General features: G+C 49.3%; 1 protein-coding gene across 1 annotated transcript in view; it reads left to right on the top strand.

Annotated features, from left to right (window-relative positions):
• The window catches only part of DOCK11 (dedicator of cytokinesis 11), a 64044-nt gene that overhangs the window by 2557 nt on the left and 41515 nt on the right, over positions 1–19972 (top strand). The window contains exons 2-21 of the mRNA XM_081963741.1: positions 4048–4164; positions 4779–4868; positions 7126–7208; positions 7515–7584; positions 7999–8094; positions 9539–9673; positions 10274–10451; positions 11159–11238; positions 11596–11679; positions 12288–12428; positions 13044–13244; positions 14368–14490; positions 15191–15273; positions 16076–16198; positions 16367–16443; positions 16880–17070; positions 17178–17243; positions 17897–17989; positions 18260–18383; positions 19627–19748. Of these exons, the coding sequence (XP_081819867.1) occupies positions 4048–4164; positions 4779–4868; positions 7126–7208; positions 7515–7584; positions 7999–8094; positions 9539–9673; positions 10274–10451; positions 11159–11238; positions 11596–11679; positions 12288–12428; positions 13044–13244; positions 14368–14490; positions 15191–15273; positions 16076–16198; positions 16367–16443; positions 16880–17070; positions 17178–17243; positions 17897–17989; positions 18260–18383; positions 19627–19748 (2277 nt within the window). The remainder of the gene's footprint in view (positions 1–4047; positions 4165–4778; positions 4869–7125; positions 7209–7514; positions 7585–7998; positions 8095–9538; positions 9674–10273; positions 10452–11158; positions 11239–11595; positions 11680–12287; positions 12429–13043; positions 13245–14367; positions 14491–15190; positions 15274–16075; positions 16199–16366; positions 16444–16879; positions 17071–17177; positions 17244–17896; positions 17990–18259; positions 18384–19626; positions 19749–19972) is intronic.

The following is a 19972-nucleotide window of genomic DNA, read 5'->3' on the forward strand; positions in this document are numbered from 1 at the left end:
GAGAGAGAGAGAGAGAGAGAGAGAGAATGCCTGGGAAATGGAGGCCACCTTTTCCAACCTCCCGTTCAGAAGAAATGATTGCCCTGCCTGCTTTCTGTGCTTCCTGAGACTTTCTGTGTACAGAGCTGCTCTCTTATATCTGATCTCTTATATCTTGGCTCTGACCCATAAGGGCTTTATTCAGAAGAAGACTAGATGGCTGAGACTGTTATGGATCTCTGGTGAGCCCCGGTTTTCCATTTTGTTCATTACCTGGTTCGAATCGCCTTCCTCGCCCTCTTTCTGGAGAGAAACCCATTGTCTGCTAATGGCGTTAATTTCAGCCTGCTTTAATTGAAGTCTGCTGCGGGGAGGAGGAAGCTGGGATCTGTGTGTCTGAGCTCTGCAGGATGGCTTTGGGGCGGGATCTCCTTTCATCTCCTTTGAAGACTCGGGGGCTCGGGGGAGAGGATAATTGTCCCAAACAGGGATGGCAAAACAGGTGTGAATTTAGGCCAAACTGAAACTGAGTTCATGGGATGCACTTGATGGGATGAACTTGGCGGAATTTCAGAAGCATCTTTTTTGGTCCTGCCAAATTTCTCGGTTTGGAGGAGCTCCGGAGACTGACCCATCCAAGATTTGCGCGTGGAAGGGCAGTAGCTGTTGCCATTCTTTTGACCCACACTAGGGAGCCTACTGGTGGGACCTCATCTCATGTAAGATCCAGCTGGGTTCAGTCTAGAGCAGTGGTGGGTTCCGGATCCCGGTGCAAATGGTACGGTGCAACGGGGCCCGGCGTCCACCACATGAATGTACACAGCGTGCGCATGTGTCCTTACCTCTTGCGACACCTCCGCGAGCCTCCACGATGCTCCAGCTGTTCGGCAGAGCGTTGCACAGGTGGCGTGCGCTTCGTGCGCGGAAACGCCAAAGAGCTCAAGTACAAGTGAGCTCGGGCGGGCAGGCAGGACCTCCAGAGCACCGTACCGGAACGGTACCCAGTGTTCCGGGCAGGCACCAGTATGCCCGTACCGGGGCGTACCAGCTGCACCCACCCCTGGACTAGAGAGACTCAGAAGTGGCATTCAGCCGGTTTGGACTGGTTTGCCGAAACCAGTAGCAGAAATCATGGTTGGGACCACAGCCGCCCACCTCTCCTGGCTCTATTTTGTCCTATTTAGGGACATTTTTTGAGCAAGTGCATGGGCAGAAGGCCGAGCAAACACGTGGACAGGGAAATGTGAAATGTGTGCGTGTACCCATTTGCAAACCGGTAGGAAAGATATGTGAGAACCACCCTTGGAGATACTTCTTAGCTTAACGTCCACAATTGAGCCCAAAGTTGCTAAGTGAGACAGAAGATGACCTATTCAGTTGTTGTTTTTTGGGGGGAAATCCACCTTTCGGGCTGCTTCATGAAAAATATCTTTTGAGGGTAGCAAAGATTAAACCTCCGCAAAAGAAACTGATTTGAGCCCCCTCAAGAACAAGAGTTGCATCCTTTTTATGGAGAACTATTGGCTGCTAAAAGCTCCTCCATATTTGTGTGTATTATTTCTACATTGCATTTCTACTGCTTTCCACCCCACCCCACAGCTGCTTTGCGGAATATGGAAGTGAGACTTCACCATGCAACCTGTTTTATTTTTTTAAAGCTCCCGTGGCCTTCAAAGGAATCCGAAAGGAGCCTTTTTCAGGTGCTTAAGTACCACTTAGAGTTTTGATGGATGCCACTTTTGATGCAGGGGGAAGAGGCGGGTTGATTTCCATAATAGCACAAGAGCTAATTAAGGAGATTTGGTTCACCTTAATGGCAACCGATGATCCTTTGCATCGCATCCTTGCAGAATTAAATGGAAGGTATCCTCTTCGGATGCCCGAAGCTAACTTCCTTTCCTTAAAGGAAAGAGAAAAAAAAGATGCATTTATGGATGGGTAAAAGCATTCTTGTCCCAGAAGTCTGCAATTGGATCCGTCGGGTCGTTCCCCGGCCAATAGGAACTATGCTAAGTGGCTGCTGGAAAGTTTTTGGTTCTGCAACTAAAAATACCTTTTGATGCTGATGCTCTCAGATGGAGCTTCAGATGCAAGCAAAGAAAAAAAAAGAAAATGTTGTGTCATTGGCCACTTCCTGTAGCATTTCCGCTTTGTTTTTCTTGCAGTCATGAGCAAGAAAAATGGAAAAAGCATCATTGTTTCCATGTAGTATTTCCATGTAGAAAAATCATGATTATTTCCGTGTAGTATTTTATTGGATTCTGGGAGTTGAAATCCACCCATCTTAAAAGCTGCCCAGGTTGAAAAAAAAAACCCACGGGTTTAGACCAGGGGTGAAATCCAGCAGGTTCTGACAGGTTCTGGAGAACCGGTAGCGGAAATTTTGAGTAGTTTGGAGAATTGGCAAATGCCACCTTTGGCTGGCCACAGAGTGGGATGGGAATGGAGATTTTGCAGTATCCTTCCCCTGCCACACCCGCCAAGGCATGCCCATCAAGCCACGCCCACCAAACCACACCACGCCCATCAAGCCATGCCCACAGAACCGGTAGTACAAAAAAAATGAATTTCACCACTGGTTTAGACCAACAATGTCCTGGGAAGGGCCTGAAGCAGACTTCAACTCCCAGAATTCCCCAGCCAGCAAAGCTGGGAGTTGACGCCCGCCAGGCCGATTAAAATTGCCAAGGTTGGAGACCCCTGGAATAGATGACCTTGAACTTCACCAGTAGCCACCGTAACTGGCGATGGTGGGACCCCTGGTGGGACAACCTTGGCAGCTTTAAAAGATGGGGAATTAATGATTCCGAAAATTCTAGATTGTGCAGGAATGGACAAGTTACGCTTAAGATTAAAGGACAAAGAAGAGTCTGAATACTATGAAATTTGGGGTAATTGGTATAAATGGTTGCATAACAGGAATAAAGTTAATTCAGCCGAGAAACAATAGGGAAATGTATAGATGAACATGAATGTATATATGTGTAGATGAATGTATATAAATATAGAAGCGATATAAGATTGATCTATACAGGCATGATGACATAACAATGTTAATGTGATGATTGTAAGATGTTATAGAGGGGAAAAACAATAAGAAAAATTTGCTCAAGAGATGGGGAATTCTGGGAGTTGAAGTCCACTTCTCTTAAAGCTGCCAAAGTTGACAAACGCCACTCTAGACTTTCCAAAATCTCCCAGCTGGAAAAGTATGGTTTGAGGCAAGTTATCTTCCACTCTTCTTGTTTAGATTTTCCTTTGCTTTTTACTGCTAATACAAATAAGACATTCTGGCTAAAATAGCGCGTGTTTGTCTCATGGTCAGCTCTGTTCTTTTGCCAGGAGTGGACAGCAGCCAGGGCATTGGCACATGCCCAAACACAGGGAAAGAGGATTGGCTCGCGGTTGGCACAGGATGGGCAAATCCACCACTTTGGGGCAAATGTATTATCCAAGCATCGCGTTTTATCCAAGAAGGAAAAAGCAGAAGGGGCAACAGCCAGGTGGCAAAGGGCTCTTCCTGGGTTGCGCCTGGCATCACAACCTCCAGACCAAAGAAACCGACTCCTTTTTCACGGGAGATTATTTTAATTGTAGGCATCAGGGCGTCATTGTATTGCTGTGCCCTTCGTTGGTTTAACACGGATTGATCAGAGTGCCTGGCACTTGTAGAAAATAGGGCACGACTCCCTGCCTGAAGGAAGATCCAGTTGCTAAAACCGGGGAAGAAAAGAAGGCAGATGGAGGCAGGGCAGTTATAGACAGAATGTGTGTTTATTTGGAGCAGACACAAAGGGGATTCGTGGCATCGAGTTACATAAAATGTAGCCACTGCTGTAGCCTCCTGGCCCAAGGCTTGGACTACAACTCCCATCTCCTACATCAGGTGAGGTGGCTGGAGACCAAGATGGCAGCCCATGGTCTATGGTGGCCTTTGGGAGCAGCCCATGTTTCATAGTTTGGGGTCTGTTCCCCTTCTGCTTTCTCCTCTTACGGTGTTGGTTCCACCTTACACAGGGATTTTCCTTGGGACTAACAAGGCACGTGGTCTTCCCTCTCTCCCACCAGGAAAAAACGAAGGTGAGCCAGCCTTTAGACTACGAGAATGTGATCAGCCAACGGAAAGCACAGATCTACAGCGATCCCTTCCGGGACCTGCTCATGTTTCCCATGGAAGATGCCTCAGTGAGTTGTTCCCCATTGTTGTGGGGTGTCAGGCATGGGCTCCCCACCCAGCCCCTTTCTGGGGGGGCCCTATCAGGCTGTGATTTCTTCACCCTGCCTCCCACATCAAAGAAATGGTGGTTGTTCTGGGACCATGCTTGGTTGTTCTGGAACCATGCTTGGTGGTTCTGAGACCATGCTTGGTTCTCCTGGGACCATGCTTGGTTCTCCTGGGACCATGCTTGGTTTCCTGGGACCATGATCGTTCTGGGACCATGCATGCTTATTCTGGGACCATGCATGCTTGTTCTGGGACCATGCTTGGTTCCATAGTTGGCCATGGAGATACCAGCTCAGAAGGATCCTGCAGATCAACCTCAAGAGGCTCTTGGGGCAGATATTTCTTTCAACAGCCTTTCCTTACAAGGTGGTCTCATGCCTTGGGGCCACCCCCAAGGAGGCCCTGTCCAAGTCAAAACCTAACACAAGTTCAGAAGCTGGACCTGCCCTCCCTCCAAACCTAGTTAGATGCTTCTGAAAAGAATCCAGCTCAAGCAGGAAGACCCATCCTCAAATTTCCTTCTGCCCAGAGGGTCTGCAATCATTCTGGAATCACCAACCAACTTTCCTTACAGCTCTCGGTTATCAGTCGCCAGAGGAGAACGGTCCATTCCTCAGTGCCAGAAGATGCTTTGAAGAAGGCCCAGAGTCTTTTTGTCCAAGAGGTGAGACCCCCACTCTCTTCTTGGGGGAGGGGAACCTAGATTGGGCCCTTAATCATGGCCAGAAAAGCGGGGAGGAAGAACCGCTGGCCTTGGGACTACGAGAGTCTCTCTGAGAGTGAGTTGGTCGGATAAATACATGACATTAAATCAGCAGGTCCATCTCTAATTTGTAGGTGAGGCAGCGGAGAGCTTTCCTTTCTCCTGATTTCTGAGAAGGGATTGTATTTACTTTTTTCAAAACGACGTTCAGCCTCCTTCCAGCCATTTATTCCCGCCATAATTGTTAGAGATGACACCAGAGCAATAGTGAAGGAGCTTTTTCATCCAGAGCCCTTCCTGGACCATGTTAGAGTCCTGTTCGTTATCCGTGTGGTTCTTTCCTCTCCCGAGGCCCCCGGAAGTGATGTTTGAAATCTCCCCTCAACGGCCAGCCCTCCTGGCTAGAGAAGGATGATGGGAGTTGTAATCAGTCTCTCTAGCGGAAGCACCAGCTTCGGCGGGGCAGCTTCCACCCTTCAGCGTAGCCAAAAGAGGAAGCGAGTCACGCGTTTCGTTTCTTTAAAAACTCCCTCCCTTGCAGAAGTCTTTAACAAGCCCAAGTCACTACAATTATTCTGCGTGGCAGAATTTTGACACCACGGAAGGATCCTCTGTCCTGCGCTACTTTTAAAGACCGCTTCTCCTTTTTTACTGCTTGAAGTGACTCTTATAATCTGCCCCATTTAAGAGACTTCCGTATTCAAATGCTGGGGGAAATCCTGTCCATAAATGGCCATTCCTTTCTCTAAAGCAGGGGTGTCCAAACTTGGCAACTTTAAGACTTGTGGACTTCAACTCCCAGAATTGCTGGCTGGGGAATTCTGGGAGTTGAAGTCCACAAGTCTTAAAGTTGCCAAGTTTGGACACCCCTGCTCTAAAGGGAGGGATCCAGAGTTTTAAATCATTTCTGTAAGTCATAGTCCGGGGGCAGGGGGGGGGTCCCCGACTTATGACGACGATTGAGCCCAACATTTATGTTGCTAAGCAAGACAGTTGCTAGGTGAGTTCTCCTCCCCCCCATTTTACAACCTTTCTTGCCACAGTCGCTAAGTTAGTCACACGGTCATTAAGGGAACCTGGTTCCCCCCGGGGACTTGGCTTGGCAGAAAGTCACAAGGAGAGATCACGTGATCCTGGGACATTGCGACCGTCGTAAATAGGGGTCAGTAGCCAAGAGTCCAAATTCTGATCATGTGACCATGGGGATACTGCAACGGTCGTAAGTGTCAAAAAGAGTCATGAGTCACCTTTTTTAGTGCCATTTTAACTCCCGTCACTAAATGAACTGTTGTAAGTCGAGGACTGATGATAAACCAGGTGATAGACCTTGGCGAAGTCTTCCAGGTCAATCCCCCATCTTGTTGTGGCCCGCCAGTTGCCAGCAGATCTGGCAGCAGATTTGGACAGTGAGGAGGTTGGGGAGGAACATGGGCCAGTCCTGGAGTCTGGGGAAGGCTCTGAGGAGGGCTCTGTGTTGGAGGCAGAGAGGGGGCCAGGGCCGTATGCCAGTTCTCAGCTGCCTTCGGAGTCAGACATCAGTGGGGCAGAAGAACAGCTGGAGCCTGTTCCCAGTGTGCGCATGTGCAGAGTTGCCAGAAGAAGGGAAGAGCTAAAGAACAGGGGTCGACTTGGGAGTGAGGCCACAGGTGGACTGTGAATGGCCCCTCCCAGAGGAAGTAAAAGAGGGGCGAAAGGGGAGTGGAGTTTGCAGGAGACCATTAGTTCGCTTAATTGGTTCGTGACTCTCCGAGACTCCTTGCCAAGTTCTGCAGAGATCGGCCTGGCAGCTCTCCAAGCCAGAGAAGGTTGGTGACTGTAAATCCTCCCTCGAAAGACTGCTGGATGTGAATGAGCAGAATTCACAGCAAATTAATAAAAGGTTTTTTTTGTCGGGACAAGGAGTTTGTTTCAGGCTCTGGGAAGCCTCAGTCAGAAGACATCCCAGTAGAGACTCTCTTGCCGTTGGGGGCCCAAGGCAGCTGCCTCCCCTTCCCCAGGGATCCAGCCATTGTCTGCCAAATAGCCACATCCGAAGAGGCTGGCCAAGGGGGCTTCGAGGGATGGAGAATGCCAATCCCACTCCTCCAGTTCCTTATGCATCTCATTTCCCAGCTGCTCCTTCAGGAATTTGCATTCTGCGCTTCCCCTTGGGCTGACTCTCTCTGCTTGCTCCCGTTTGCACGCAGGCAATTAAGCTGGGTTTTAATTTTCTTTTCAGTGCATTAAAGCCTACAGCTCGGACTGGCACGTCGTGAACTACAAATACGACGAATATTCTGGCGATTTCCGAATGTTACCGTGGTAAGCCCTTTCTCCCTCCCGGGGAGGGTGTTTCTCACAGGCTCAGACTTGCAACCTTGGAGGGCATCTTACAATGCCCCAATTTGCAGGGCCAAACCTGTGTCTTTTGCCTCGGCCTCTGAGAATCTGAGCGGTTTAATCAAACAATTAAGGGCTTTCATATAATGCGTGGACCACCCAACAACTGAGATTGTGGGGAGGAATTCTTCAAAGTCACGGTACCCTGTGGTATTAGTATCATGGGGTTGTTGTTGTTGTTTTAAATTATGGTGTAATTTGAGTAAAACTGGTTGTTTTTAACTTTAGCAAATCCTTCAGGCCAGAAAAGGTCCCAAGCCACATCTTTGAAACTGATGAAGACTTTGATAAAGATGAGGTGAGAGGACGCGCTGGAGATTCCCAACGGGTGCAGCGCGAGCTCCCACTGGGCGCCACAAGGAGACACACAACACAGCCTCCTTCCAGGCGATTGCACAAAGTTCACTTCATTTGGGGATCCCCCCTCCCTTCTTTGTACACCGTTTGTAGCCCAGAATAAAGTTTGAGCCTCACTGAGAAGGTGAAGCTCACATGCAGAGATGCTTCCTGGCCAAAACGTCTGGAGCTTCATAAATTCTAAATTCCGAATTTAAAGGGGGGCTTCCGGTTAGGACCTTTGTGGATCCCGGTGTTTTCTTTTCTGTGGGAAAGGGGTCCAAATGGCTCTTTGAAGGTTTAAGTTTGCCAACCCCTGAGCTACACCACTTGGTCCCCCTTCCTTGCAGTCATTTTGATCTCTTCTGTCTTCCAGGACGCTTCCTCGCTCTGCTCCCAAAAGGGGGGTGTGATCAGGCAAGGCTGGCTGTACAAGGCCAACGTCAACAGTACCATCACCGTGACCATGAAGGTAAGAGGGGAGCGCTTGGGTTTCCTTTGGCAGGGAGAAGAGAGAAATGGGTTCTAGCTTTGTTTTGGGTGGAAAAAGTGCCTCGATAATCCCTGGAGGAGCTCGAATGCTTGAGAAGGGATGAAGTCAGAGGCCCAGAACATGGATCCTTGATGGTCTGTCGACCACACTGAGAATGCCATAGAACCATGACGGTGAACCTATGACATTCGTACCACAGTTGGCATGCGCAGCCCTCTGTGCAGGCACGCAAGCCGTCACTCCAGCTCAGCTCGACCACGCAGGCCTCCCACCGTCCAGCTGATTTTCATGCGCGGGGAGTAAGGCGCATACATGGGAAGTGAGAGTACGGGGAGGGGGGGTCACACAGGCAGTGGGTAGGGGGGAGTATGGGGGCATTGCGTGAGGGGGGGGCGGGAGGGTTGCTTTCGACAAAAAGTTTCATCTTCACTGCCATAGAAACTGTATCTCAGCTGTGGCTGTTTTGCTTCTATGCCCACTGTATAGAACAGGGGTGTCCAAACTTGGGAACTTTAAGACTTGTGGACTTCAACGCCCAGAATTCCCCAGCCAGCATGGCTGGCTGGGGAATTCTGGGAGTTGAAGTCCACAAGTCTTAAAGTTCCCAAGTTTGGACACCCCTGGTATAGAAAGTGCCACCATTTCTGATTTTAACTTTACTTTACTTTATTGTCATTGTACACTAGACAGTAGACACATGCAACGAAATTCACGTAACACCCAGAGACCAGGCCCAACGCACCTGACAATCCCCAAACACACCCCCACCTACCAAAAAATCCCCCGCCCCCTAAACCCCCCAAGCATCCACACAACGGACCAAGCAATGCTGCCCAACAGCTCACTGATGGTGGCCCTTTAGTTCATTGTTGAGTGCGATTATGGCTCTGGGATAAAAGCTATTCAGAAGACGCGTGGTCCTAGTTTTAATTCTTCTGTATCTTCTGCCAGAAGGCAACAGTCTAAAAAGATTGTAAACAGGATGGGAAGAGTCCCTGATAATGTTGTACAACTTCCTCGAACAGCGAGATGCGAAGATGTCATCCGGGGATGGTAGCTGGAGCCCGGTGATATTCTGGGCAGTTTTAATGATTCTCTATAGAGCTATTTTGTCTACTGCAGAGATGCTCCCATACCATGCAAGAATGCCATATGGCAGTGCTGCGATAGTAGGACAGAAGTAGATGCTGGGATAGATTTATCTTCCTTAGCATTCTCATGGAAGTACAGCCTCTTCTGTGCCTTCTTCACAAGCATGTTAGCATTCATGGTCCATAACCTACGTTACTCTGCATGACGCTCAAGATTTTGGACTCGTATCTCGAGTAGAAATGAGCAGAATGGAGCAGAATTCATACCGGAAGATTAACAATGTCCTACATTGAGCTTTTCTACTTCTCCTTCTTCTTCTTCTTCTGAGTAGGTGTTCAAGAGAAGATACTTCTACCTGACACAACTTCCAGACGGCTCTTACATCCTCAATTCCTACAAAGATGAGAAGATTTCCAAGGAATCCAAAGGATGCATTTTCCTGGACTCCTGCATAGACGTTGTGCAGGTAAGGACTTGCAAAAGGTTTTGCTAGAGATTTTGTAACGCCAGAGGCAGATTCACGCTAGGGAGGATCTGGTATGGCTCAAACTCTTCTCCAAGGCACCTGAGGGCAGGACAAGAAGCAACGGGTGGAAACTAATCAAGGAGAGAAGCAACGTAGAACTGAGGAGATATTTCCTGACAGTGAGAAGAATTCATCAGTGGAGCGACTTGCCTCCAGAAGTTGTGAATGCTCCAACACTGGAAGTTTTTAAGAAGATGTTGGATAACCATTTGTCTGAAATGGTGTAGGGTTTCCTGCCTAAGCAGGGGGTTGGACTAGAAGACCTCCAGGGTCCCCTCCAACTCTGTTATTCTATTCTATTATTCTATTCTTTCATTCTAATATTTATTCTAGTCTATTCTACTCTCTGCCTGTCTCCTGTCAGTCATTTTATTTCTCCCTGGTTATTGGGAAATATTTTCAAGCAAAGTTCAAGGAAAGGAAAGCAAGAACTGCCTGAGCACCTCAAGGGAAGGTGGGCTGCAGGGATGGGTCACCCTCACCTCCCCCCCCCCCACATACACCCCGGCTTCAAAAGATCCCCTGCCTTTCTTCCCCAAGTGCCCCAAGATGCGTCGAAATGCCTTTGAGCTCAAGATGCTGGATAAATACAGCCATTACCTGGCAGCGGAAACGGAGTCGGAGATGGGAGACTGGCTGGCCACTCTGCGGAAGGTCATCCAGACCAACACGGAGGGCCTGGGGCCGGAGAAGAAGGACGCGGCGGAGTTCATGCCTGGTGAGAACCTGCGATGGAGGCAGGTTGTCAACTCCTAAAGTTGCCTTAGTGAGGAAAGGGGGCACATTCCACGCATACCTTCGGCTAGAGTCGGATCTCCGATTCCTGCAGCAGGCTTGGGAGGGGTGCACCTCATTGGGGAATGTGATTTATGACACAGACTGAGGGGAGGGGGAGGAACGGGGATAGAGTTCAGCCATAATTCAAACGAAGCTCAGATCTGACTGCAAAAAGGCCTGGCCTAATGGTGCTCCTAATAAATGACTAGGGGTTTGTTGTTGTTTTTTTAAACTTGTCTCAACTCATAAATCAATTAGGGTATTTTTAGGAAACCTGACAGTCAGCCTTGATGCAACTACACACACACACACGCACATGCACGCACAAACACACAGTAGAGCGGGAGATGTTGGTGGATGGAGACAGGTCTTTATGCAAACACACACACACACACAGCCTCTTTGGGAGTTGTGTTGCTGCGCTGCATCCAAAGCAGTTCCCAGAACAGAGAAGGGTGAAGCTGAAGGACAAAAGTCCAGTCGCCCCGTGGCATCTGGGAGTGGCTGGATCCGTGGCCCTGCTGGTGGGATGGGAAATTCCTGGCCAGCTTCCCTGCCCTTCATCCCAACCTCCCAGGTCTTCCAGAGGAAACCTCCTCCTCTTCTGGCCAGGTGCTTCTGCCACATCGTCTTCTTGTGCCTTTGCAGAAGATGACTCCAGCAGCCATGGAAAGTTGGAGAACATCTTGGAAAGCTTAGGAAGAAGCCTCCATCCAGAGCTGATGAAGGTAACTCTGGCTTTGGCTTTTTCAGCAGGGAAACAGCCGGATGGGGCAAACGTTGCATGATCCCATCTCACCCTTTGCAAAGCTCTTCCTTGCTGCACATTTGAGCAGTGAGAGCGAACTCCGAGGTCCGTTTTAGGCTCAAACTGCACGGAGAGAGAATTGTTTCGGCATTCTGATCAGGCCGTTGGTTATCTGGTGGGTTTGGTGATCCTGCCGCACAGGTGCACCCTCCCCTCCTTCCCAGCTTCTCTCTGTCAGAGTTTTCACCGTCTTCTTTGCCTGGAGCTGAGTATTTTGCTCCCCCTCCAGTTTCCACCGATCTCGGCCTCCCGCCTGAGGGGCTCTGCTCTCTTTCAGTACGGCCGAGAAACGGAGCAGCTGAGCAAACTGAGCCGCAGTGAAGGCAGACAGAACCTCTTCTCCTTTGACCCAGAAGTGCAGGTAATCCTTTCGGGGATGGAGGGGCTTGGCTCAGGGACAAAGCATGGCTGACAGGAAGGGAAGGAAGGAAGGAAGGAAGGAAGGAAGGAAGGAAGGAAGGAAAGAAGGAAAGAAGGAAAGAAGGAAGGAAAAGGGAAGGAAGGAAGGAAGAAGAAGCAAAAGCAAAGGGAGGAAAGAAGGAAGGAAGGAAGGAGAAGCAGAAGCAAAGGGAGGAAGGAAGGAAGCAGAGAGGGAAGAAAAGGAAGGAAGGAAAAGGAAAGAAGGATGGAGAAATGGAGGGAAGGAAGGAGAAGCAAAGAGGGAAGGAAAAGGAAAGAAGGAAGGAGAAAGGGTAGGAAGGAAGGAAGGAAACGCAGGGAGGGAGGAAGGAAAGAAGCAGAGGGAGGGAAGGAAAGGAAGGAAGGAGAAGCAGAAACGAAGGGAGGGAGGGAGGAAAAGGAAAGAAGGAAGAAAGGGAGGGAAAGAAGGAAGAAGCAGAAGTAGAGAGGGAAGGAAGATAATTTTGAAATATGTGCCATCTGCCCTTCCTTTCCAAACATGATAATCACAAAAGACGTTTTTCAACCTCTCTCCAGAAAAAAGATCACCTTTGCCTTTTTCTCTTCTAGAGGCTCGATTTCTCTGGACTTGAGGTGGACATCCAACCCTTTGAGGAAAGGGGCCGGCCTCGCTTCCTGCTGAACTGCCATACCCTGACCTTCAACCTCCTGGCCCAGCTGAGTGACAGCTCCAAGGACCCCCCTTCCAATGTAGGGCAGACCCCCCATATATAGTTCTGTTGCCAGAGCTTTCCCCAAATTTTTATTTACTCTCTCCCAGACAGTTTCCTGATCCTTCCAACGTGTCATAAGAACATAAGCCATGTCCTGCTGGATCAAGCCCTGGGCTATCTAGTCTAGTAGATGTTCTCCTAGTGGCCAACCAACAGCATGTGGAAGCCCACCAGTTTCCTAGAAGATGCCCCCCTCCCAGGCAGTCCCACTTTGGGCACTTGGGTGGACTACATGCCAACAAGTCATTGTTGACTCTTCACAACCACACAGATAGATTTTCACCCAGATGATCTGGCCCCAACTTGGTCCTTCAGATCTTCCAATGCACTCGTCCCTGTTGCAACTCAGTTCCTCCACTTTGCTGCTACTCTTTCTTCCCTTCCCTTCCATCTTTCCCAGCACAACAGCCTTCTCCACCGAGCTTCATATCATGTGTCCAAAGTAGGATCATTTGAGTCTGGTCAACCCTGTTTTCAGGAGCCTCTTCCAATGCCAAAGTTCAAAGCAACCCATTGTTTTCCTTGAAAATCCAACCTTCCTTAGAGCGTCCAATTGATGTCAACCTCAGATATCTTCTTGCTGTGTCCCCAGGTAGAGCCGTTCTTCCTCAGCCTGGCTCTCTTCGATCTGAAAAACTGCTGCAAGATCTCAGCAGATTTCCACGTGGACTTAAATTCTGGACCCGTGCGGGAGATGCTCCATGACTCTTCGGACCAACAACCTGGGAACAGCCCCATCAACAGCCATTCCCTCCACGGCATGGCTGAATCCAGCTTGCGTTACATAAAGCAGGTGAGAGGTTCTATGGAGTCCACCCGACCTCAGGTTGAAGAGAAAGGAAGCCTCCAAAGGAAATAAGAGCAGGATTAAACTTAGCAAGAAGCAATCTACTATTTAGATATTGCATTCTTTATTGGTCAAGTGGGATTGGAGACAAAAGGAATTTGTCTTTGGTGCCTATGCTCAGTGTACATCAGGAGAATACAATACATTCATCAAGAATAAAAAGATACAACACTTAGTGATAGTCAAGGTTACTAATCAGCTATCAAGTTTTATTAGTTCTCTGTAGTCAACTTTATCCCAGTAGAACACGAGGTTAAAGCACAGGCTTATTCTTGTTCCCCAGCATCTGGTCTCTGTTTTGGGGTGGTGGATCCAGATGCTGAGCTCGTTATGATAATGGCATCCTATTGCAAAGCCAGGGCAAGGATAGTTTTTACATTGGATACTTCTACACCTGATTAACCAGCAGGAATCAGATTGGGAATGACATCCTGGAAACACAGATCGTGTCAGTCAGAGATGAGGGAACTATTTTACAGCTCAACAGCTTTGTAGGTGGGCCCGCCCACCTGTTGGGAACTCTTCTGTCCTTACTTAAGAGAGAGTTGATTGAAGTCGGAACTCTCTCTTAAGGACAGACCCACGTGGCTTAAGATATTTTTGGGTAGGCCTGCACTTCTAGTTGAGACTCAAACAATGGCCTTCACATTGTCTTGTCCGTCTTTACGGGCTTTGTAAGTTCTGACGGGACATGGTGGCTCAGGGGCTAAGACGCTGAGCTTGTGGATGAAAAAGGTCGGCCGTTCGAATCCCTAGCACCGCATAACGGAGTGAGCTCCCGTGACTTGTCCCAGCTTCTGCCAACCTAGCAGTTCGAAAGCAGGTAAAAAGTGCAAGTAGGAAAATAGGAACCACCTTTGGTGGGAAGGGAACAGTGTTCCATGCGCCTTCGGCATTTAGTCATGCTGGCCACATGACCACAGAGACGTCTTCGGACAGCGCTGGCTCTTCGGCTTTGAAAGGGAGATGAGCACCGCCGCTTAGAGTCGGGAGCGACTAGCACATATCTACGAGGGGAACCTTTATCGTTAAGTTCTGATGCTCTGCTTGCTTCTCTTTTTACACCAAGGGGGTCTTCTCTGTGACCAACCCACACCCGGAAATTTTTCTCGTTGCCCGGGTGGAGAAGGTGCTTCAAGGGAGCATTGCCCACAGCGTGGAGCCGTACGCCAAGAACTCAGATCCTGCAAAGGTACATCTGATTTCGTGGGATGGGCTCCCCGTGCTTTGGGATGAGAAAGAAGACAATGAGTGCCTTAAGGTGGGACCTCCCATCCCATAAAGCTCTTCCAGTTCGGGTTACATCATAAAGGGCATAAAACATCCTGCTGAGAGAACAACGGTGGTTGAACCCATAAGAGGCCATCATGGCTGGTTGGATTCTGAAGTTGTACCCAGCTATGGTTTACAAATCAGGGGGATTGAGCTGACGTACCCAGATCACACAAGCCATATCTTAGCACAGTGTGTGAATGTACGTTATGAATGTTCCTCCTAAATAATGTGACACCTAGGTCAAGTTATGAAGAGATTGTTGAACATGGACAAGACACGCAGCGTCTCTTGGATTGGGGGTAGAGATTTGGGGTGGGGGGCAGAATTTATTTACTGAGTTTCATATGCCTCCGTTTGCCCACTTGTCCTCTTCCTGGATAGACAAAGGTGAAGGTGAGCAATTGCAGATGCTTCAGATGTTCTCGATGCTCCCCTAGAGCATTTATGGGTTTATCTTGGTGGGGGGAACCTCACTTCCCCCTTTCTCAGAACTTGCCTTACCTGACCTCTCTGAGATTGGCTTCTCCACCTGCCCTGCCTGCCACCACTCCTGGATCTCTTTCATCTTCCAACTTCAACCAGCTGCCGACATCTGTTCTGTTTTCCTTCCGCCACAGACAGCGCAGAAGGTCCACAAGTTGGCCAAGGTGGTGTGTAGCCGTCTTGGACGATACCGTATGCCCTTTGCTTGGGCCGTCAGGTGAGTCTGCTTCTTCTGCTGATGTCAATGCCAACGTCACCCTTCCCTTGAGTGCCAGGAGCTAAGCCACTTGCCCACAGCTACCAGGACAAACTGCCATCTAAAGGTTCTTCATGGCGGGAGACCTTCTATTTTGACTTTGCTCTTCCAGGAGTGTGCTTCTTCTACTCTTCCTCGGAAAGACATTTCCTGGTTGAAATCTCCATCCCTGGAAGTTTGCTGTCCTTTAGCAGGTCACAGCCCGTAGGGCTTCCTTGGCCATCCAAATACATCTCCAGATACAAGGTTGAGTGAAATAGCCCTGAACAATACTGGAGAAATATTTTCTCTGCGACTGGTATTTGATAAACCAACTTTCTTTGCTCAGCACTTCTAAAGACACACCAACAGACTCCCCAGGAGTCTCCCTTCTTAGCTCATGTTCTCCATAAAGTTGAATGCACATTCATCTTGACATTGTCCAAGACTTTGATTAATCTTTGATTCATTTTGTTAGGGCAGTTCCATGAAAAAATGCCACTCCTGGGCCTGCATGTCCTTCAAACTTGGTTTGATCTCTTGACTTGAATGGTTAAAATGAAAAAACCTGGCTAAGAAAGGCGGAAGGTGGCTTATATATAAGCCACTTTGTACCAACCAAGTCTTTGCGTTCTCTTTCCTAGTTGTGTTTCAGCACCTGCTTCCTGGCCAAAACTTCTGGAGCTCCATAAATTCTAACCTTGGCTATTTACCTGGCAGGCGTGTGAGGTTTCCATGAGTAGGTGGGAATGTTGCTCAATTCTACATCCTTTCCTCTCTCCAGGTCTGTCTTCAAAGACTCCCAAGGCACCTTGGACCTGGATGGGAAGTTCTCTCCCCTCTATAAACAAGAGAGCAACAAACTCTCCACGGAGGACCTCCTGAAGTTCTTGGCTGAGTATAAGAAGTAAGGCTGCTGGGGCATCCTTCTGCACAACGGGGTCCAAAGAGAAGCTTTGGGCTGCAGAAAGTGTAGAGAAAATTAGATGTCCCAGGTTTTTTTTATCCCATGTTGATTCATGTTGAGTTGGGCTGCCTGGTTTGTCTTCTGAGTTGTTCTTTGTTTCCTCTGCAGACCAGAGAAGACAAAACTGCAAGTGATACCTGGCCAACTGAATGTGACGTTGGAGTGTGTCCCCTTGGAGCTCTCGAGTAAGGATAGAGGAGAAACGTGGTGGAACATGAGACCGTTATTTTCTGGCATTCATCAAGCTTGAGTTTCCCTTGTCTAACTTTGTTTCTGAGTGGTTGGTTGGTTGGTTGGTTGGTTGGTTGGTTAGAGAGAGAGAGAGAGAATAACCATAGTTATTAACAAAAAACATGGTTTGAAAATTCACATTGCGTCTTCTGGAGATGAGACAGATGTCAGTCCCCTTCAGGCTGTCAAACCAGATAGTCCTCAATTTACGATCACAATTGTGTCCAGAGCTTCTGTCACTGAGTGATGTGGTTATTAAGCGAGACGTGTCACATTTTACAAACTTGATACCCCCATTGTTAAGAAAACCCAACTCCTCCCACCGGCTTTGCTTGTCCAAAGAGGGAGCACGGTCACCGTGTGCTTATCTCTGGCTCTTGTCCTCTGCAGACTGTGTCACGGCTGCTTTCATCCCCATCAAGCCCTTTGAGGGAAAGGAGCAACGTGAGGGTGTGGCTCTCGAGGTCGATGAATTTGTGCCCGATGTGACCAAGTACTGCTGCCCGTTCACCACCTACAGAAACCGGCTCTACGTCTACCCTTTGCATCTGAAGTACGATGGCCAGAAGACGTTCGCCAAGGTGAGTAAGGAGTCCTCACCTGACGGAGGCACACAGGAGGGTGAGGAGAGCTGGCAAAAAGGGAGGCCTGAATGTTCCCTTGTGCCCACTGCGGGTCACTCTTTCAGGCAAGGAACATCGCCATCCGGGTGGAGTTCAAGGACTCTGATGAAGGAGATGCCAAAGCCTTAAAGGTACTCCAGAGCCCTGCCCAAGGAAGAGGTGGTCTCGGGAGAAGATGCTCCTACTCTTCTGGGCTCTTGTGCCTCCTGATGCCCTGTGTTCTGGGATACCCTTCTCCTCAGGCTGCCATCTGGTGCTCATTCCATCTCCAGAACTTCCCTGTCCTTTATGCTCCAACCGTTGGGCCGGATGAGTGATCTCCTTCCCCTTGGAAGGTCCTATCCATCTGCCAGCTGACCTCCAGTCATGGCGATTGGTGGGCTTCTTGAGTTTTGCAGGTGCTTGGCACAGAGGGGGCTTAGATCTTTGTCAAGAGGCCCAATTGGGTCTCTGTTCCATATGAACGAAGACAGAAGGTCCATCAGCTGGTGCAGAATTCCCACTAGAGGGAGCTAGTTGACCCCGGTTGGAGCTCTTCAACCTTGGTTCTCCTAGACATGGCCAGTCTGGAATGAGGAGATCTTTTCCACCACCGTCTGAATCCTGGCAGTGGGATTTAGTGTGATAAGATCTCCCCTTCATGGGGCCCATTTCTGATAAGACCGAATGGAGCAGGGTTGCAGAGGAAGTGAGGGAAGGACTTTGGATGGTCCAAGGAGATCCTCATGCCTTCTGAGTCGTCTTCTTGCTCTCGACCTCACGGCGTTCTTGTTACGTCCCGCAGTGCTTCTACGGCAAACCCGGAGGGCCTCTCTTCACCTCGCACGCCTACGCTTGTGTCTTGCACCACAGCCAGAGTCCCGAGTTTTACGATGAGGTGAGAAAAAAAAAAAAACCAGCAGAGGAGAAGGAGATGGTCGAATTCTCTTGAGGTTTCATGAAAATAAGGAGAAAACAGATTATTTTCTATTTATAGAGCTTAAGGATCCTCCTTTGATTTTTGATCCAAGTTTTACAAACTTGTGCAACTTTAAGACAGGTGGACTTCGGCTCTCAGAATTCCCCAGATGGACAAGAGAAAATGCTTTTTTAAAAAAAAAATGAAATCATGGGAGAATTCAGCCTTTCTTCTCCTCCTGTCGCCTAGATCAAAATCCAGCTTCCGATGCATCTTCATCAGAAGCACCACTTGCTGTTCACTTTCTATCACATCAGCTGCGAAATCAACACAAAGGGGACAGCGAAGAAACAGGACACCGTGGAGACCACAGGTATCCAAGCCCTCTCCTTCCCCAGGGTTCTAGGCTTGCCCAACTGCCTGGGCTCCTAAATGAACAATCATTTAGGGCAGGGGTCACCAACCTTTCGGACCTCAGGGACCACTAAATTCATAATTTGAAATCCCCCGGGCCACCAATAGGATCTGCCTAATGACCGGCTGGGTGGGTGTGGCTGGGTGGTCATGTGACTGAGTGGGCATGGCCAACTTGATGTCACTCACATCAAGGGGTGCCTCGCCAGCTTCTGCTTGCCCCTCCCCTCCCAGACACTCCTCGCTTGCCCGCCCGGGCTCTTTAGGGTCCCAACAGGAAGCAGTTGCTGGAGCTAAGCAGCCCCCAGGAGAAAGAGTTGGCAAAAGAGCTCAGTTCCAATTGGATCTGACTGAGAAGGAGACTCAGCAGAAACACCTCACTGAGGACTAGGAGCATAGGCTTTCCAAGCAGAGGGAAGACCTGCGGGAGTGCAAGGCCAGGTAGTGGCGCCTGGAGGCTCAGCTGGCTGAGTTGGTCAGCCAGTTCCAGGCCATGATGCGGTCCCACTGGAACGAGGCCCTCCGTCTCTTCACCACCAGCAGCTCTTCCCTCCAGCCTTCGGCCAAAGCCCCCCACCAGGAGGCTGAAGCAGACCCCAAGTCGGAATTTCTGCCCCCCTCCGACCCCCACAAAAAGACCCCGAAGGGGGAGACTCGCTGCAGCAACACAAACGTTCCTTCCACGTATCTGGCTCAGGGGACGTAGTTTGAGGACCCCTCATTTAGTTCAATATAAACAGTGCAAATAATTTTTCTGCGGACCACCAGAATTTTCTCATGGACCACTGGTTCGTGACCGCTGAATTAGGGCACACCTGTGAACTATCCTCTGGGGTTCTTATTTAAGATTGCAGGATCCAATTTGGGTCAGTCAGCGGGACTAGAGGTGTGGTCTTCTGAGCTTTCGGATTTGTGCTGGAGTTCCTCAGGGAACTTCACTCTACTGGAATATTCTGAAAATTCCCTGAGGATGGGCTCCAGCACTAGTCCAAAAACTCAGAAGACTAAACTTCAGGTCCTGCTGACTGATCCAGGTTGGGTCCTGCAACAGTATTATCCTGGGACAGGTAATTTGGCCTTCGTTCATAACTTAAGATCCTTGCAGACCCAGCTGGGCAACTGAGCTGCAGGTTCCACCTAAACCTTCTGCAGATCTTCAGACCAGCCTTGGCTGATCCACCGTGTCTCCTGTGTCTCCGTAGTGGGCTTTGCCTGGCTTCCTTTGCTGAAAGACGGGCTGATCATCACCTCTGAGCAGCAGCTCCCAGTCTCGGCCAACCTGCCAGCCGGCTACCTGAGCGCCGGAGATACCGAGGCCCGAAAGGTAAGATGGGTTTGTCATAAGGAGGAAAACCCACGTGTGGTTTGGGATATTTTTGGAGTATAAGATGCTCTGAAGTATAAGGCGCTCTGAAGTATAAGACGCACCTAGCTTTTGGGGTGGAAAACAAGGGGAAAAATCTGCCTCTGCCTCCCAGCAATTTGCCTCCTTGCAACAAACAGCAAACAGCACAGAGAATATACACTGTTTGTAATGTTACATTTCAG

This window comes from Natrix helvetica, assembly GCF_964273705.1.
Source record: "Natrix helvetica genome assembly, chromosome: 11".
Lineage (NCBI taxonomy): Eukaryota > Metazoa > Chordata > Lepidosauria > Squamata > Natricidae > Natrix > Natrix helvetica.